The sequence below is a fragment of the Oratosquilla oratoria genome, chromosome 39 (assembly GCF_046742065.1).
Source record: "Oratosquilla oratoria isolate Oo_2021 chromosome 39, ASM4674206v1, whole genome shotgun sequence".
NCBI lineage: Eukaryota > Metazoa > Arthropoda > Malacostraca > Stomatopoda > Squillidae > Oratosquilla > Oratosquilla oratoria.
Genome location: NC_134815.1, coordinates 42,966,691 through 42,988,102, shown reverse-complemented (window position 1 = coordinate 42,988,102; position 21,412 = coordinate 42,966,691). Strand labels below are relative to the sequence as shown.

The 21,412-nt window shown below is 39.6% G+C and overlaps 1 protein-coding gene across 3 annotated transcripts in view; it reads right to left on the bottom strand.

Annotated features, from left to right (window-relative positions):
• Positions 1–21,125, bottom strand: part of LOC143020381 (solute carrier family 22 member 7-like) — a 51,700-nt gene extending 30,575 nt beyond the window's left edge. For all 3 annotated transcript variants that reach the window (XM_076176777.1, XM_076176778.1, XM_076176779.1), the window contains exons 1-6: positions 21,002–21,125; positions 17,824–18,059; positions 8,569–8,701; positions 6,864–7,047; positions 4,469–4,572; positions 2,733–2,881 (exon numbers count right to left, since the gene is read on the bottom strand). In XM_076176777.1, the coding sequence (XP_076032892.1) occupies positions 2,733–2,881; positions 4,469–4,572; positions 6,864–7,047; positions 8,569–8,701; positions 17,824–18,019 (766 nt within the window). In that variant the 5' untranslated portion in view covers positions 18,020–18,059; positions 21,002–21,125. The remainder of the gene's footprint in view (positions 1–2,732; positions 2,882–4,468; positions 4,573–6,863; positions 7,048–8,568; positions 8,702–17,823; positions 18,060–21,001) is intronic.
• Positions 21,126–21,412: the final 287 nt, after the last annotated feature.

The window sequence follows — 21,412 nt, the reverse complement described above, 5'->3', positions numbered from 1 at the left end:
AACGGTCAATTGTCATTCCTGGATGTCATGGTGACGAGAAGCGGGTCCACATTGATGACGGGGGTTTATAGAAAGGACACCCATACAGACCGGCTTCTGCACTATGGCAGCTGTCATCCGGCCACCCACAAAAGAAGTGTGATTAAGACTCTGTGGTCTAGGGTGGAAAAGGTGTGTTCCACGGAAGATAGCAAGAGGAAGGAGAGGGGTCACATGAAGAAGGTATTTAGGGACAACGGCTACCCGAATTCGGTAGTAAAAAGGTGGACGGCACGACAACAGAGGGGAAGGATGGACGACAGACGACCGGACGCGACGCGGGTCACGGTCCCTTACTTGAAAGAGGCTTCTGAGGTAGCGGCCAGACTGCTAAGGAAACACGGTGTTGAAATAGCACACAAACCGAGGAACACTCTACATAGGGCCCTGACCAAAATTAAGGACACTGTGAGCCAAGCGGACCGAATAGGGGTGGTTTATGACATTAGGTGCAAGGACTGCGAGACACATTATGTTGGGTAAACGAGCAAGAAATTGGCGACAAGACTGCTAGAACACCAAAGGGCTGTCAGTAGAAAGGACATGAGTTCGGCCGTCTCAAGACACTGCGAGGAAACGGGACACGAAATGGACTGGCAAAACGCGGAAGTGAAATACGGAGGTAGTGGAAAAAGCACCAGGTTATTCTTGGAAGCTTGGTCAAGTGATGATAATAGTGTCAATAGATGCATCACTCTAAACCCAATTTATAAGGGGGCGAAGGATAGGCTGGAGAGGAAGCTTACTTCTTAATATGTTTATGTTGTGTGTTTTATTTGTTTTTGTTTCGACATGACGGTAGTGTGTTTCTTGATGTGTTTTGTATCATTCCATTTTATTTTCATTTTTATGTATGTAATTTTATTTATTTATGAAATTTACTAACGGTGGTGGCATGCGTTACATGACTTTTGTTCCGCGTATCGTTGTGGCATGCCACGTCGTACTGCTTTTATACCTAATCTTGGGGGACATTTTTCCACACTGCATTTCTTATTTATTTCAATGTGTACTCTTCCTTTTTTGCATGTTTATGATATTGATGGATTTTGTGTTCTTGTTCCAATTTCTTTTATTCGTGATAATACATGCTACGCGGGACATTTGTTCCACGGGGGTGCACAGTGGTGCGACCCATCGGTAGCGGGTTGAATTCTTACAACTTTCACTGTATTTTCTTTATATATATATGTATATACATATATATATATATACGTATATATATGAATATATATATATATATAAATATTTTCTATGGTAAACTCGGTGAATGTTTTCAATGTAGTAGTGCACCTGTTCTTTTAAATTTTTATTTATATTTGTTTCTCATTTGTGTTTTTGATTTGGTTTAACTGCGTTGGATTATAACGGTCACTGTGGAGACCTGTCCCAGTGTACCAAAGTCCCCCTATTTATGTACATTTCCATTGCTACCACTGTATTACCCTGAAGACGAACCCCGGACAGGGTTCGAAACTACGGAATAAATTGAGGAACGTCGAGTCCAGCGTATACTTTCTTCCATAAAAATGGTCCCTGGACTCCAGCTATTTACGAATATGTGTATATATATGTATATATATATGTATATATATATATATATATATATATATATATGTATAATATATATATATACACATATATATATTTATATATATATATATACATATACATATATATATATGTATGTATATATATATATACATACATACATATAACAAAGGCTTTTTCCCCCTACACGGGGGGTAGCCAAAAAAACAGGCACAGAAACCACTCCCACCCATTCCATTTCCTATATATTCCACTCCCCTCCACCCTCCTCCCTACCTCTTATCTTGGCACCTCCAGGATGACGGGTCATCCCTGCATCCTGTTCACTGCCCTGGGTCAGAAGCAGTGTCGCAAGACACAGCACATCCACAGCAAGACCGCTTCATAAATTCGGCGACCCCCCTCTCCGTCCCTTCATGCAGAAAAGGAGAAGACGGGGAGAAATCCCTTCGGGCTGCGTCAATTTCTTTTTACTCAAACATACTTCCTCAACCCCCACCTCCCACCAACTCCCCCTCATGTGTTACAGCATCATCTATACGCAACCCCTCTCCATTCACCCCTATCTTCTGTCCTTTCCCGTCCTTCCTCCACAGACATTCCTCTCTTTTGTAATGCCCCTTTCACCCCATCCATCCATCTCATCCTAGGACCCCCCTCATATTCACTCCTTCCATATCTGCCTTCCACACTCCTTTCACTAATCTTTCTTCACTCATTTTTTCCATGTGTCCAAACCACACACACACGCACATATGCACACACACACACACACACACACACACACACACACACACACACACACACACACACACACACACACACACACACACACACACACACACACACACACACACACACACACACACACACATATATATATATATATATATATATATATATATATAAGTATGTATATATATATATATATATATATATATATATATATATATATGTGTGTGTGTGTGTGTGTGTGTGTGTGTGTGTGTGTGTGTGTGTGTGTGTGTGTGTGTGTGTGTGTGTGTGTGTGTGTGTGTGTGTTCCTATTAATCCGTATGTCGAGTAAAACAAACTACTAACTTCTATCAAGTCCTGGTACCAAAAAGTACAACTGGTGATGACGATGGGTCTGTTCCTCTCACCTAACACGAAAGTTGATGTGTAACACGAAAATATGGAGAAGATCATTTTCAAGCTGATGTACATCCAAATGTTGGTTGACAAGGCAGTAGCAACGCCGGACATGAGAAGAATAGAAACGTCGATTATTGCCATTCGCCTCCGTCCGAATCTGTTAAATAAATTGTTTGTTTAACGTGAATCAATATATTTATCAATCGTGGTGGACGCATAAACCTTAATCCCTTTAATAGTATTGATAGTTATATTATATAAACAGTCCGCGTTTGACAAACATTTAGTTAGTTCTTAAGCAATGAGGCATCTTTCGACACAAACATCTTATCTCAGCATAGGAAGGTCAGTCAAACGTTTCATGACGTGAATGAAATGCAAGATACATTGATACAATTGTCTCTTTGTCTCCATCATTCAGACTTGGCACTGAATTAATTAATGTTTTCTGATTATATTGTTTCCTATTTTGAGTTGATCTAAGATTTTGTGCATCTATATAGAAAGCTACGTTTCTTTATATCCTCGTCACTCTTCTAAACACTTCCAAGTATTTCTTTGTACCGTCTATCTGCTAGGCTGGGGACTATTTTTATTTGTTCTTTGTGTTCTTTCAATTCCTGCCTATGTACAAAATTCTACATTTATTTGGGTTAAATTTTACCAGCCACTTTTCAGACCATATATCTAGTTTAGCTAAATCTTCTTGAACATTAAGTTATCTAGTGAGTCTTTGATATCCTAGATAGCTTAGTCCCTCCAGTAAATTTGTGTGAAATAGATTTCAGTCCATGATCTTTCAGCACAAAAAAAAACTCTGATGTGCAACATTTTCTTCGTTCATCCTTCAAGCTTAAGAGAAGGCAGGCTTGTTTAGCTTTGCATGTTACCGGCTCCACTCAAGAATTTAATCATATAAGCAAATATAAAGGTGTACAGAAGAAGCAAGCATCTCGAGTGTCGAAACAGGCAGCTCAAACAACACGTTTCTTCTATGCATGCCTACATACAAAGTGTTCTGAAAATATACTCACTCTATAAGATGTTTCGTAACGTTGTCGAAGTCATTAGTCCGCGTTATCAGCTGTGTCTAGAAATCGATCACCAGTTTCAACATTTGCGAACTCGCAGGGGGGACTAGACTAAACTAGGGAGATTTTTTATTTCTTTTTTCATTCCAGTGATGACCACCAATTTCAAGATAAGCCTGGTAGCACGGATGAATGGATTCGATTGTGTTATAACATGTTCCAAGTAGTACATTTCTCTTTTCTTTTTTCTTATATCTATTTATCTATTTATTCTTTTATTTTTGGGGGGTCATTATATATAGTCTCATTCTTAGTACCGGTAGCCTGCTCAAACAAATCCGCTCTTTTTTTACACATCAGCTTCTCATCAGCTTCTATCTTCTATCTTCTATTCTATCTAATTTCTATCTATTTTTTATCTTCTATCTATTTTCTATCTATCTATTTTCTATCTATTTTCTATTCTATCTATTTTCTATATATTCTATCTTCTATTCTATCTATTCTATCTTCTATTCTATTTCTTACACATCAACTTCTAATCACCTTCTATCTTCTATCTTCTATTCTATCTTCTACCTTCTCATCAGCTTTTCATCAGCTTCTATCCTTAGGAATAATCTCTCCCTTTAACATAGCCTTGTGATCACAAGTTCTCAACCTAAATGCCATGATTAAGCTCTGCAGGAACAATGAAGTAGAGGGTAACTTACATGTCACTTAAGTACCCGGACACATAGGAACTGAAGATGAAAATGCCCGTCGTTGCTCCTTGCGTAGTGGAGTAGAGGGCCCGTCGATCACACACTAAATCCCACTGGAAAGACAGAACAGAATGTACGTTTTTGTTAGTAGCTGAGTTTTATTCACTGCATATACTCGACAATCCTTATGGTAGCCATGCACTGTGCATGTGGACAAAGTTCCAGTAAAAGGGATTTGGTGTATAATTAATGAATTGTCGTGAGATATGATTAAATGTACGCGCGCGCACACACACACACACACACACACACACACACACACACACACACACACACACACACACACACACACATACACACACGCATACACACACTCGTGAGAAAACGTAGAGAAGAAAAAATAAATGAAAAGGACATAATAAACAAATGTAAAGATCAACGCAAATTATTTTATAGATATGTAAACGGCAAACTAAAAGATAAACAGGAAATACTTAAATTACGTCAAGGTAACAGAGAATACACAGAAGATATAGAAATGGCAGACATTATGAACAAACATTTCAAATCTGTATTCAGCAAAGAGGAAAAAATCTACAAAACTGTGATCAAAGAATTGACGCAAGATTTTCTCCAATGAAGAAATCAAATATTACTTAGAATAAAATAAGGAATCAAATATTAAAGCTTGACGTTAACAAGTCACATGGTCCGGACGGAGTTGCAAACTGGATAGTAAAGGGATGTATAGACGAACTAACAGGAAAAATATACAAAATAATTGAATGCTCACTCAAAGAAGGAAAATTACCAGGAGACTGGAAAATGCCATTATAGTGCCAATATATTAGGGGAGAAATAAAGAAAACCCAACAAATTATAGACCGGTGTCCCTAACTAGTACAATAGTTAAAATTTGTGAGACAATCATAAAAGATAGATGAACAAAATATCTGGAGGAGAATGATATACCACTAATTTGATTTGTTTCTATTCAAGATTGATAGATATATTGCAAGAAAGTGATGGTTGGGCAGACTGTGCCTTCTTGGACCTACAAAAGGCATTTGATAAGGTATCACACAAAAAAGTGCTATATAAACTGGAAACAATAGGAGGCATACATGGAAAACTATTGAATTCGATGGAGGACTTCCTACATGGAAGAAAAATGAGAGTAGTGCTCAGAGCCAAATATTCAAAATGGGAAGAAATGAGTAGTGGCGTCCCACAGGGGTCAGTACTAGCTCCGATAATGTTTGTTATATATGTAAATGACATGGATGAAGGTATTGAAAGTTACATGACTGTTTTGCGGATGACGCAGTTATTAAAGAGAATATATTTCGAAATAGACTATGACTCATTACAGAGTGATCTGAACAAAGTTTCAGAGTGGAGCAAGAGATGGGGGGTAAAATTGAACATCAAGAAGTGCAGTATAATTGAATTTGGGAGAAGCAAGAATAGAATATCAGGACAATATAAAATTGACGGAGAAAAAATAAAGAAAATAAATTCTGAAAGGGACCTAGGAGTAATCATCACCAAAGACGTATCGCCAGATAAACATATAAATAAAATAGTCGGAGAAACATACAGTTTGTTGAGATCAATAAAGGTGGCCTTTAAATACTTGGATAAGGAAATTATTAAGAAAATATTACAAACACTGATAAGGCCAAAACTGGAATATGCAGCGCTGATATGGTCATCCAGTAAAAAAAAAAAAAAAAAAAAAAAAATATATATATATATATATATATATATATATATATATAAGAAAAAAATACTAAGAGCAACGACAAAGATGGCCCCAACACTTTCAAACCTGACATAAAATAAAGACTGGCCGAACTGGAATTGCCCACCTGGAACAAAGAAGAGAACGAGGGGACCTACTAAACATCTACAGAATTATGGAAGGAAAAGAACGCCTTGATAGAGAGGACTTATTAAAGTGGGACAGAGGAAAAACAAGAGGACATGCAATGAAACTCAAAAAAGATAACTACAGAGGTGACCTGAAAAAAGAACAGCTTCCCACACAGAGTGATAGATATTTGGAACAAATTAGATGAAAAAATAGTGTTTGCAAATACAATACAAGAATTTAAGAACAAATTTGATCTTGCGAGATACAAAAACGGGTCACCACAAGCATAGCTCCCCATCCTGTATAATGCAACTAGGTAAACACCCACACACACACACCCACACACACACCCACCCACACACACACACACACACACACACACACACACACACACACACACACACACACACACACACACACACACACACACACACACACACACACACACACACACACACACACACACACACACACACACACACACACACACACACACAAACTTACACATACACAAACTGTCACACATGCCTCTGTGGTGATTGTGGATGAGTACTCCGTTGTGTTGAACTCCCTGGCGGGACAAGCCAAGGTCGCGTTACTCCCGGACGAGATGAGGTTAATGTCAGCTTTGACAGCGTCGTAGCCCAGCAGAACCGCTTTGGTATAATTGTAGTCCAAGTACTTGCAACCCTCCAGACTTCCATCTTCATTCCTGAAAGTGCAAAGCAGGAGTGCAGAGTTCAGTATTCTCTGTGTATCTGTGTGTGTCTGTGATTCACTATGGTCTTGGATCATGTGTTGGGCTCATGATCGACAGCTATTTCCCTCCCGGAAGAGAGCTCATAGCTCATATATGACCGATCTCTGGGTAATGCTGTGACCTTAAACGCACACACATACACAACTCTCCGCTCACAAAAGTTGGAGTAACGACTCGCAGCGCAGCGATACTGAAATTATTTCAGCCCTGGGCAGGATTCGAACCCGGACCGCCGTAATAGCAGCCGGGAACTCTACCACTGCGCCACGAATTGTGCGTGTGTTTGTGTATATTTCTGTGTGTGTGTGTGTGTGTGTGTGTGTGTGTGTGTGTGTGTGTGTGTGTGTGTGTGTGTGTGTGTGTGTGTGTGTGTGTGTGTGTGTGTGTGTGTGTGTGTGTGTGTGTGTGTGTGCGTGTGTGTGTACTGAGTTGAGCAGTAGGCGACACTCAAGTCAGGTCAAACTGGGTTAGCTGGTTCAAACAGTGAGATGGCGGGTGGTTGTGTTTCAGTGATCAGCGCCGAAGTGGTACTATCACTACGTGGTAGAATTGTAGCCTTAGAAAAGACTGTTGAAGGCCTTATAGATGAGAATCGAGTTCTTCGCTCAAAGGCCAAAAACACAGACGACAAACCATGTTTGGAACCTGGGCGGAAAATTGTGAATGAGAGAGAGAGAGAGAGAGAGAGAGAGAGAGAGAGAGATGGTAAAAAACCCTGACTGGACCCGCTCAAATGCAGAAACTCTTTTCAAGCTCTCGCGGGTCTACAAGAAAAAGAAACGAAGATGCAAGAGAAAGGTAGGGCAGTCGCTAGATCTCTGCCCACAGGTAAGATTTTGATTGTAGGAGATAGCCAAATGAGATATTTAGATAGGGCCTTCTGCGACAATATTTGGAAGCATAGGACCCTGGTGTGTTTCCCCGGGGCGGAGATAGATGTCTCTCGATGTGATCTCTGACTCTATTAGCTCTTATTGGTTCAAGCATTTTACCTATAACTGATGTCAAACTGATTGGCCTGTAGTTGCATATAGACGATTTATCTCCCTTTTTGAAAACAAAAAACAACTTTTGCCTGTCCCCAAGGAAATGGCACAAGATAAGTGTCTAAAGACTTATGTATTAACTATTTCCGTTAACTGGTGGCAGATTTCAAATTTACACTCCTTAAGCACTCTCGGAAAAATTTCGTCTGAACCCTGGAATTTTGTAGCTTTAAGTCTTTCAATCTGTTTGTGTGTGTGTCTATGTCTGTGTGTCTGTATCTCTGTCTTTGTATGTCTGTCTTTGTCCGTCTTTTTCTGTTTGTCTGTCTGTATTTGGTTGTCTGTTTATCTGTCTGTATGTCCCTGTCTGTCTGTCTGTCTGTCTGTCTGTCTGTCTGTCTATCTGTCTGTCTATCTGCCTGCCTGTCTGTCTGTCTGTCTGTCTGTCTGTCTGTCTGTGGTGTCTGTCTGTGGTGTCTTTACCCACCTCGGAATAGCAATGTCGATGATCTGCTCCGTAGTCCAGTTGGCGTCCCTCAGTGTTTCAATATGGCACCAGAAGTCTGGCGTGTAGCCCAGGAACTGATAAGAGAGTTGCTGGAATGGTAAGGGGAATCCTCCTGGAATATAAACATCGTTCACTGGTCTTCTGTTCTCTGTCTGAAGTGTACGAGTATATTCGTGTCACACTCATATCAGAACATGGTATTTCCTGATACAATAGATCAGTCGTTGGATTCAGTAATATCGATGATAAGATTATTTGAGCTAAGTTCGAGAAATTTAAATTAAATGGGAAATTCTCGTGAAAGCAAAGATACTCGACTGAAATGATAAGGGTGTTCTGGTTTCTAAGATTATTACCGTTTGGTCTGACCTAGAATGGCTGATACATAATATAAGTTTTATCTGTTCAAAGGCTGTACAAAATATCAGACAAAAGCCACGTGATCCATAACGTCATTTTATAATGTAATATAATCCTGATATGATTATTGAACTGAATCTCACTGTTTAGATGACAGAACTGCCTTACATTCAATTACCCCCATAGGTATTTCTTGCTCTCACTGACTACACGTAGTAGGACGAAAACGACAGCGCTGAAGATCCTTCGACTAAATCACGGAGTTATAAGGAAGGACAAAGTAAGAAACAGAGGGAAAAAACGAAAAAAGAGAGAAAAAAGAGAAAGAGAGAGAAAAATAGGAAAAGAAAAAGAGGGAGGAAGAGAGAAAAGAGAGAAAAATAGAAAGAAATATACACACATATATACCAAGGCTTTTTCCCCCTTACAAGGGAGGTAGCCAAAAAGGGAAAGGCATAAAATCATTTCCACCCATTCCATCTCTGAATACACTCCACACCCCTTCACCCTCCCTCTCATCTTAGCACCTCCTGGATGACGGGTCATCCCTGCACCTTGTCCACTGCCCTGGGTCAGAAGCAGTGTCGCAAGACACAGCACATCCACAGCAAGGCCGCTTCATTAAATCGGCGACCCCCCCCTCTCCGTCCCCCCATTGCATAAAAGGAGAAGACGGGGAGAAATCCCTTTGGGCTGCGTCAAATTTTGCTCACACATACTACCTCACCCCCCATCCCCCCGCCCATTCCACCTCATCATCCAAGAAAAAAAGAAAAGAGGAAAAGGGATTTTTTTTTTACATGGAAAAAGGGATATATATATATATATATATATATATATATATATATTTATATATATATATATATATATATATATATATATATATATATATATATATATATATATATATATATATATATATATATAGAGAGAGAGAGAGAGAGAGAGAGAGAGAGAGAGAGAGAGAAAGAGAGAGAGAACGAGAGGAGTGAGAGAGAGGAGAAACAGAGAGAGCGAGATAGAGAAAGAAAAAGAGAAATAATTTGACTTAAACCGAAGTGGGTAGAGAGATCTTGTCACGACAGAAGTTCGATCAGAACTTGAATGTAGTAAAGGAAGTGTAGTGGACAATTGTTATGGAAGCCTGTGTATGTAGAAATCATAATGAGTATGTACATTTATCCATATGTATATTCATCTATGTATATTTATATTTGTACGTAAGCACCTAGTGGAATTGCGCTAGAAGGAATTGTAAAAACGCGTCGGACCTAATCCACGCGGATTATGCAGTCTTGTTTTTGTACTGGTTGGAAACGCACGCACTCTGTCTCGTGTGTAGATTTTGCTTTATATTATATTAATATCGTGTGTGAGCTCTTTTATTTACCACCCTGAAAGCATGGAAACATATGATGGCGCGGTAAAAAAAAAAAAAAAATTAACTTCTGTGTGAGACAATTTTAGCGATTTGCAATAGTGCACTATTGAACTGTTTAGCGTCCCGCATGTTCGAACGTGTTTTTTTTTTTTTTTTTTTATATTTTCACAGCTAGGTTCAGCCTACCAAACTTACGATAGCGTAATGAAACTATTGCGAACTTGCGGATTGCTTCATAATTGCGGAACATCGCCACGGCCGTTATTGCTTTCGAAGTTTGTGCCTTGTCTCCTGGCTAATTGCTACCCCCATCGGCCCAGGCTGTATCATCAGCGTGCTCCAAGACTCCTCAACGTCCTCCTGTAACATTATCGATGTGTTTTATATCGAAGGGCGTGTCGATGTTGTTAGATACGTATTGACTTTCGGGCCGACGCGGTATCCATTACTTGCTTCATTCTTGGGCACATTGAATATTATTGTTACCCCTTGTCGTCCTCCCTTATCTTTCTGTCTCGGGTATTGTGAGGGGGTAGTCCATGTAAACAATATGTTTTATGTATTTTCAATATTCATGTACCGTATATTTGTAGATATGTGTGAGCCAGGATCACGTGCGTAGCTGTTGATCTACAGTTCCCTGTGTGGACAAGAGCCAGTATGCGCTGACTCCCTATCTTGTCTTCTGAGAATACTTCTTCACGAAGCAATTTCCTTGTTTGTTTGTTTTTCTGCAAGCAGATGACTCGCTGGCTGAGTGGGTTAGGGCGTAGTTACTTGCAACGAAGGTCGAGGTGAGGGCGGTTCGAGTCCTGCCACCGGCGAAGTTGAACCAAGGGCATGGTTCATTAAATTCCACGCTACAAAGCCCTCTGTGAGGGGCACTGTCCTAGCCCTCCGATAGGGGGGGAGTGTGTGACATTAAACCATATCAGATGACTCTTACAAGTCTGTATTTTCTAGAAGTATACATCTGTATAAATAATTTCAATTTGTATGTATGTTTTTAAAAAGTGGTCGAACCATACCGCCCTCCCCCACTTTGTAAAATGTTTACTAAACATAAGCTGCCCTCATTTATTAATAACCAAACATTACCTCAGACAATGGTTTATACTTTTATACTATTACATCAGGATCTTTCTGTTCTTATATTTTCTGGTGATGATCCTCAATATAAAGCCATAGGTTTTATTCGCCATTGCGAAGATTTTATTGTAAATACTAATGTTTCAACGGGGTATGAGAAATTTCTTTCATGAGATCACAGCTTGTGCCTAATTCTTTGGTTTCTGAGATGTTATCTACTTCGTGTCTCGACCCCAAGTCTTTGGATTATAATTATGATCTATTTAGGTCTAATTTCCTTTAAAAAATCGAATAACCCTGTAGGCAATTCCTTTCAATGGTGTTTTAAGTTGGCTGATGTTCATACATCTAGATTGGCACTCTTGACTATAGGCGTGCTCAGGCCCAGGCCAGCAAAATGTTGTTGAAGCCTTAGATTCTTTTTCTCATTCAGAGTAGGTTGATCATGACATTATCTCTTTAGATAGATTCCGCCTTATTTTGGAGTTTCTTTCATACATAATTTTCTTAGCGCCTTTTGAGAGGAGAGCTGCCTTTTCTCTCAGTTATAAGACAGATGAGGCCCTACTATCTTTCGCAACAAGGCTTTCATGTAAACTCAGGGAAGTGCCTTCTGATTCCTTATGTATCAGCAATGCTCAGCAACATGCCAATGTTCCTAATTCTCCACCACCAGAGTCTTAAGTCCCTACTCACAGCTCCCTTTCCTCTACATTTACCCTTCCTGTACTCACATGTACCTATTGTAACAAGTCAGGTCATTCGAGTTATTTTTGTTTTCGTCGTAAGCGTCATGTAATCAAATCAAGGCAGTCCCTTGTCCATAGGAATGCATCGGATGTTTCTTTTAACGTGACACATGACCTCTCTAGCGTAGAACCGCAGGATAAGCTTAGCTACTGTCATATCCATGACCATTGTAAACACTCGACTGATCAGTGTTTCAAGGTTTCGAAACTTAGAGCTGAGATTTCTCATCAGCCTAGATAATCTCCATCTCACTTTCACAGGCACCCGTTTCACAACCCAAAGGTTTGACTGGTAATGTTAGGTCACAGATCATCCCATTGGTGGTTGCTGAGTCTTCTCAGTTACTCACCTTCCAATTTCTTACAGAGAATACACCTATTTCAGTCACTGTAGATACTGGTGCAGAATGTAGTCTCACAAATAGAAAAACTTATTGTGCTCTCCGGGATTTGTACAATCTCCCTTTATCTCCTTTTTGTAATGGTTTGCATTTTGTACAAGGTTCCCCCTTGCCTATTCTTGGGTATGTTCGCATTCCCTTAAGGCTTTCCTCACATACTACAGTTTTCCATGTCACTTTTGTTGTATCTGGTCTTGCACTCATTTGTGACTACCTCTTGTGCATTGATGCGCTTACAGCACATGGCATTGATGTAGTATATGCTGGTCATTATTAATTCTGTTAGCATTGTGTATACAGTACATGTAGGAAATAAAAGTGATGCGTAATTGGATATGTGTGTGTGTCCGTACGTGTAACAAGTATGGAAGTTTCTCGAAGAAAGCATAATTGTCATTTCTGTTTACATAATTAATTATCATTTCTATTTTTTGTAAATGCAAAAGTTGAATGAATGGAAAATAGATTATTAATATTATCAAATTTAAACTATTGTATTATATTGAGTGTATGTTAATTTCTGTGTGCGAGGAAATATTTGTTAACAATTGAGTGAAAGCAACTCTCGAGACGCCATTCCAGAACTAGGTGATGCGCTTGACACGCGTCAGAAGGCATTGAGAAGCTTTAGAGGCGAGACCTAGAGAGGTGTGTGTGTGTGTGTGTGTGTGTGTGTGTGTGTGTGTGTGTGTGTGTGTGTGTGTGTGTGTGTGTGTGTGTGTGTGTGTGTGTGTGTGTGTTTGTGTGCTAGTGACATTGGTGCTGTGCAATAAACACTGTGCACCACAACAACGTGTTTTCCATTACCAATGTTGATGAACCAACAAATGGTGGCGCTGAGGTGGGATACGAGCTAAGAACATTACGCATTTTCTCCCGCCCTCCCCATCCAAAGGCGTGTGTTCAGCACAGTGTATTTCAACGAGTCCTACGTGGTTCAAAGTATCCCAAGCTTCTGAAGCGGTGAACTGCCCTTACGGCAAATTACCTGCTTGTGTGAACCCTATTCAACTGCAACTCCAAGAAATCTCAGCCTCTACAAGACGGCATTCGAGATCTTCTTTAGGGTCACCTCCGCCTCCACACCCACGTTCATCAAGAATCAAATGTAAGCACGCATCGAAAGCACCCTTCTCCACTAGCCCTCCCTCCATCTCGCCCTCCTTCGCTACCACAATAACAGGAAGTGCTGTCAATCAAAAGCGCGGGTGAGTCGCCTCATACCCTCGTCGTTTGGAAGAGTCGAGTCCAGTCGCTTCCACCTCTTCCACCTCATCCACCTCCTAAGTGGATTTCCTACTACCAGCTCCCGTATCTTAAGCAGAGTAAACTCTCGTCCACTCTTCCTTCCTCACGTTCTTTATGCCAACGGGAATCCTCCTCATACCCCAACCACCACCGCCTCGTCACCGAGCAGCAGGAAGCATCCGGTCTCCTCTTCCCGCTCACCGGCATCCTCCGCAGTCGCCCGAGCGTACCTCTTTCCGCTCACCGGCATCCTCCGCAGTCTCCCGAGCGTTCCTCCTCCCCGCTCACCGGCATCCGCTGCACTTTGTCTACGTTACAAGACATTCGGTTCAGTGAACCCTTCCTTCAAGAGTGACCTCCTTCACTCCGATGCTTTCACAGACTGCAATGATTATAGTGAATATGTTGACATATTCAAATGTACCTTTGGACATCACGATACCCTAGGTTCTCTCACTCCTCTTTATAACTTTGCGCTCCGACTCAACCCCCCCCCCTTATGTGAGAAAAGAAAAAACAGCGAACCTTGCATCTGACCTTAAGTCCGAACTGAAATCAACTCTCGCATCTTCAGCCTGGGTTGACTGAAAAAAAAAACTCTCCCTTAACAATGTTTCTTCCCTCATTTCATACTTTCGATTTCTTTCTCTTCTCCATCCAAAACTCAGTCCGTCCAATTCACTCCAGATATGACCTTAACGGATTTCGCTCATAAGGTTTATGATTCACCAGAGACACTGAATGACATTGTTGCCCAACCAGTCTCTATCCCCAAACCTACATTACCTGTTGCCCATATTTCCAGATCTTCTTCTCGTCATAAATGCACTTCTCGCACCAGATCCCCCTCCCATCCGAGACACAGATCATTCTCCCGTCACACTGTCATTTGGTACTTTTGTAAGAAACCAGGACACTATCCCAACCGTTGTGCTATTCGTCTTGCCACTCCTCCTGATAAGCAATATCCCATTCATGGCACTTGCTATCACACTGCTGCTGACTGCCGTGTTTTGAACTCCACCCATTCTCATAACACCTTCTCTTCCCGTCAAATTCCACTTCTTCTCCTCAATGACTATCTCCTTCTGGTTCTCTCAGAACACCCCTTCCTAGCATGCATAACCCATCCCCACCCCCCACCCCCATGTCCCTTCCCATTTGTACTCTTTCTAACTCTAACAAATGGCCACATGCTCTTTCCATTCCTGCTACTGTACATAACATCCTCTCTTCATAGATACTGCAACCCCTGTAAATATTATATCCTCTTCCACCTTCCGCAAACTCCGCTTTTCCTATAAGCGTGTCACATTCTTGGAAACCCCCCTCCCCCGACTTACAACTTACTAACGTAGATGGTGTTCCATTTCCAGTTTTAGGTAAGATCCATCTTCCTATCAGTTTCCATCCTCAAAGTCAAGATATTCAAATTCCCCTTTGTGTGGCTGATGTACAGTTTCCTGCAGATGTGGTTCTGGGCCTATACACTATGCAGCAATATGGAATTATCGTCTACCCCTATTATCATGGGATTGCTTATGGTCGTGATTTCATTCCTGTCCTACCATTGGTGACTACACCTACACCACTTCCTGCAGTTCCCAGTTCTACGCAATCCCCCTCCCCTCACCACAGCATACAAGTTGTTTCAGTTCCCACCATTGCTGCTCCTCCTCTTCCCCCCCCCCTGACCAAGTTCAGACTCCTCTATTGGATAGTACTTCCTCCCTGTCTCCTCTAGATCCCACTTCCCAGGACACTGTACAGCCACCGTCTGCACCTTCTCTTCAGACTTCACTCCCTCCTTCCAGTGAAACTGCTTTGATCAAAGCTTCCAACCGTACGAAGCGAATGCATTCTTCTCGCATGTCTAAATCTAGGAAACGGAATACCAAATGTCCTCCCCCTTCTCCAGAATTCTCTCCAACACAACACCATTTCTCTCCTCACTTAGATGAATTAGTAATTACTTCCTCCCCTGTTTCCGATGTGCTTTCCACCATGTGTCGTACTACTCGTGCAGTGCTAAAAAGACCCGTGACTCTTCCACTACATGAGTATTGCAAAGTACAGCTTCGCATTTTCCGACCTCAGGAATGCGATGTTCTCTGTAAGCCAGAATCCACCCGTGGCAAAGGCATATAATTGAATTCAGCCTTATGCACTACCACCAAGAAAGGTCATACCTCTTTTCTAGTTGCCAATGACACTAATGCTCCTCTCCACCTCAACCTTGGTACAAACTTATGTGATTTCCTAGAATACCACAGTCAGATTCTTACAGTGGTATTCTTAGAAAAATCCTTCCCCTATATAAATCTTTCCCTTCCAGTGATTTATATAAGATTCATGTAAGGAAATATTTTTCTTTTAAGAATACCACCGTAAGTTCTTCACAAAATCATTCCCAATAAGAAATATTTGGAAACAATAATAGCTCCATTTATTTTTTGACAAGTCTTTAACGAGAAAGCGCGAAATATTCGTCATCTTTTGTAGATAATCAAACTAACCTAACCAAATCTGACTTTGATTTTATCTTATTATGAAGAACTATCGGTAAGAAATCAGAGCTAATGAGTTTCATTATCGCAGTAACTTCAAAGATTAGATAACGCTGCAAGCTTTTACTTACAATCATTAGTTACTGATACATAAAGGGGATGGTGGATATCGCCCTTAAACAAAACCAGAGCGACGTACCAATTTTATCAATTTAGAAATCTAATTCTTCGTCTAAGATTTATTTCCCACGAATTGTCATTGTGGATAGATTTCTTAGAAAATTAATCTCATAATTTTTTTTATTAATACCTCTTTATAAAGTAAAGCGGTCAATGGAAGAACAGAACAATGTGGCAATGGAATATAAAGAGTAGGAATCAGGAACGAGTGATAGAATGGAGAAATAAAATAACAGTAAGTGAGATTACAAGTTACTTGGAAATTCGTTAACAAAAGTGGATAGTGAAAAGGATCTCGGCGTAATTATCAGTAACGATCTCAAATCATCTAAGCGGTGTATTTCAGCCTCAGAGAGAGCAAATAAGATTCTAGGACTGATTGCGCGATCTTTTGACTTCAAAAGTCCATCTCTTATTAACAAGCTCTATAAATCGTTAGTTCGTCCACATTTGGAATATGCTGTTTCCATATGGTCACCGAATCTTATTAAAGACATTGTCATGTTGGAAAAAAGTACAACGGCGAGCCACAAAACTGTTTCCAAATATAAAAAATAAATCATAAGAAAATCGACTAAAACATATGAATCTATTTTCCCTAAATAAGCGTAGACTCAGAGGTGACTTGTTACAGGTCAAGATTCTAAAGGGAATTGATAACATCACAAGTGACAAAATGTTCACACTAAATTAGAATCCGACAAGAAATAATGGCCTCAAACTGTCAGGAAGTAGATTTAATTTGGAAGTAGGTAGAAACAACTTCGCCAACTGTGTAGTTAATATATTGAATAAACTTCCTGCAGAGGCAGTGCAATGTAGTTCAGTTCAAAGCTTTAAGATTAGTTTAAAGAAACACCTACGCAAGATGTAATGCCTGCCATTTATTTTATATCATTTATTTGTTTGTTTGTTATTATTTGTTTGTTTAATTACTATTATTGCCTTGATTATCATTTATTATTATTCATCTGTCAATTTATTATTATTTATTATTTACCTGTTTGTGTATTATTTAACTTTACCTATTTTTTATTTACTTATTTTATTTATTATCATTTATATTATCATGATTTTTATCTATCTATCATTATTATCATTATTATTTTGTTTTGTTTTTTGCATTCGACCTAGTTATGGACCAAAAGGTCTCCTGTCGGCATGTTCCTCCTTTGTAATCCTTAAAATGTTCCAAACAGGATTAATAACATAAACAAAACAATAGACTATTTTGAGGGAAAACGATCTAGTCGGTAACAACGGTGGTAACAGGATGATAGGCATAATGATAAATCACAGGAACCTTCTCATATACTTACCCAAGAATGCAAGGAAAAATACAAAATAATTCCATCTTCCTGGAGAACCGCTAAGCTCGAGGAGGTATTCGACCGTGGAAGAAATAGTCTCCCCTAGTCCATCGTGTCCATTTTCGTTTTCTGTGTCGCGTTTAAACCTGTCAGTTTCCTTAGATATCTGTACCGTCGAGCCGTCGTATGTACAAATATTTTCCATCAGGAACACTTTCGTTGTATAAATTATATATTCCTATTATCTGAAAAAATATTTAGAGTATTGTAACAATCTACTTAACTTCACGATGATGTTAATAAAACTCTGACATTTGTAGCCCTACAAGTAGGTGACGGCACACTAAGGCATACCTGCTAATTGTTTTTGCTTCGTTTGAGTAGTAACGCTTTCGGTTACGACATTTTGTTTTTCAAATTTCCAAATGTCAAATTACTGATACGTCATATAGTGAGAAGTTTTTCGATACAAACGTTAGCCACATTACTGAAATGTTCTTATGGAAGTCTAAAATATTGTAACCGAAGTCGTTTAAACTACTCTAACGAAGTAACAAAAGCAAGTAGCACGTTAGCGAATGTGCTGCAGCCTTTAGTCTACTACTTCCTTGATTTCTCAACATCAGATATATGAAAAAAATTTAGCCTTGTTGAAAGGTAAAGAATCTTGATTAAGTATGCATGCATAGTGTATACAAGATTAAGTGATGTCACGACGAATGATAAATGCATAAACGTCAGTTTGCATGCAGTCTATATGTTCTTCTTTTTTCGGTTGAAAAAATTATAGTTATTTCAAGAGATCTTATTCATTGCGATTTAAAATGAAAGTACAATAGTAGATGCAGATTGTAATAGAAAATAAACTAATCATTTGGCAAATATAGGCCATTAGATGAATTTTGTTTACTTATTGGTAACTTCTACTATTTTCTCATCGATGAGGATGCAATAAAAATCTAATTGTGAGAAAAGATTGGTATAGCAGGCCTCTGATATTCTATTAACTAAAATAATTTCTACACAAGCATTCCACTCCTTATATTATCTACTTTTTTACTACACCAGGAAATAAGATATATCTAATATATGAATTACTTGATTTTGACTTTTCACACTCCCTCCCATTTTAGCAGCCTTTACGACTCGATTGGGAAGGCTCGGTGGCAGTAGTCTTCCTTCGCCCTACCACAGGGGAAAGGCGAAGATGAAAATATATACTCAAAGAAATATTAAAGACAGTGTTAACAGAGGTTGTGATAGGTTGTGATAGGTTGTGTTGTGATAGGTTGTGATAACATAACGGAAGGACAGTCACAGCACAATAAAATAGCATAATATCTCTATGATTAAGAGATTTTCTCTAATAAAGACAAAGTAGTAAAAGTAAATAGTAAATAGTAATATCTAGTTTAATAGTAAAAACAAAAAAATAATAGAAAATGATAGAAAAATAGAAAACGTTAGGAATAAAAAATCTAGTAGAAAAAATAATAGTAGATTAATAGTTGTATATAATTTGATAGTTATACAAAGTAAATAGTAAAAGAGTAGTATAAGGCAAAGGTGGAGGAAGTGAACTTGAGGGGACGACTGAGGATGAGATGGATGGATGGGGTGAAGGGGGTGTTGAGCAAGAGGGGAATGTCTGTTGAGCAAAGAAGTGAGAAGACAAAAGATAGGAATGAGTAGAGAATGAATATGTATAGATGGAACTATTATACAAGGAAGGGAGGGCCAGGGAATGGGGGTTAGGTCGTACTCATATTATGTGAATGATATTTTAACGCAACCCGAAGGTATTTCTCCCTATCTTCTCTTTTTCTGCATGAGGGGAGGGAGATCGGGGGATCGCCGATGAAGAGACGCGGCCTTGCTGTGGATTTACTGTGTTTTGATACATTGGTTCTGACCCAGGGCAGTGAGCGGGATACAGGGATGACCCCTCAACCATGAGGAGCTAAGATGAAAGGGGGGAAAGGTTGGTAGATAAGAGTAGAATGGGCACCTCCCTTGTCAGGGGGGGGGGAAAGCTCTTAGTATATAGAATATATCGACACAATGAACCACATGAAGGAAAGGACAAAAAAAAAAATTCAAGGGAAACTCTTATAGTATTCATATAAACAAGATAAATGAGAAAATGTAAAGAAAAAAATCAGACTACAAAGAAGGAGACCCACAAGAACTAAAACATCAATTGAAAATCACATCGACCCAAAATATTCTGAAATCATACTGAAGCCCCTGGTCACACATTCAAGGTTATCGTCAAATGTTGTGAATTTGAAAAGCTGGAAGACGACTTCGCTTACATTACTCTAGATTTCATTAAGGACAATTCAACAATTAATCTAATATTCGTCTAGGTCTAACTTCTCTTAGTTTGTCATTTAGCTTATCAATATTGGACACAAAGGTGATTTCAAGATTGGAGATTCGAAAAATGAAAAATTGTAACCTAAGTCGTTAACGCTCAAACGAACTCACGACGCGGAAGTGTGACGGGCTTAAGATACAACTGAGAGATCAGGGATATAATGACAACAAAATATTAGGATTCATTGTTTAGAAAGGACTTAATTCAAATAATATGTCGCAGGAGGAATTGCAAGTCAATGTACTGGCTGTAAAGTATTAGAAGACTCAAAATAATAACATTGAAAATAAGAAGTATTGAACACAGGACTTGGTGGTATGTGGGGGCAAGTTGATAATTTTCTGGAAGGAAGTAGAAAAAATAGATTAATGCTAAGAGGAAAATGCGAAACAAGTGACAAACGAAGTGCCTTAGGTTTAGTATACCGCCCATTATGCTTTCCATCGATATAGATAACCTCCATGAACGAATAAATAATAATTCACACGTAAAAACCGACACTGCAAAATTGGTAATTGAAAATAGTCTTTTTTTATTCAATCGAAAGGTCTTCTGCCAGCATCTTTTATATTCGTAACAAATTGTAGCTCACGTACACAAACCCAACACGGTCTCGATAAATTTTGACTAAAGTAAAAATCTCAAATATAATTCAACAGAAACATATATACCACGGTCTTGGTAAAACCTGAGATTAGTTTATGCAGATCAAGAAGAATGTATACTTAAAGAAACACGCAGAAGAATATAAACAAGGAAAGGTATTTTGAAGGTCAATTTACGACGAACGACCTCAGATCTGCTTACTGAGCTTTGAAAATCACTCCGTTTTCCAAATCGGTGAGCACGCTGAGTGGCTGTCGGTCTACTAGTGACACAAACACATTGGTATAGAGCTTGCTGACTTGAGTGGTGGAGGAAGAGGAGGAGGAGGAGGAGGAGGAGGAGAGGGCAGGGGGGAGAGGGAATGGAGGAGGAAGAGAAGGAGAAAGAGAAGGAAGACGGAGATGAGAAGGAGGGAAAGAAGGAGGAGGAGGAGGAGGGGGAGGAGGAGGAGGAGAAGGAGGAGAAAGAGGAGATGGGAAGAGGATTGGGAGAAAGAGAAGGAGGAGAGGGAAATTTAGGAAGATAGATAGGAAGAAGAGAAGAAGGAGGAGGGGAAGAGGAGAAAGAGAAAGAGGAAGAGGAGAAGGAAGATGAAAAGGAGACGGAGAAGAA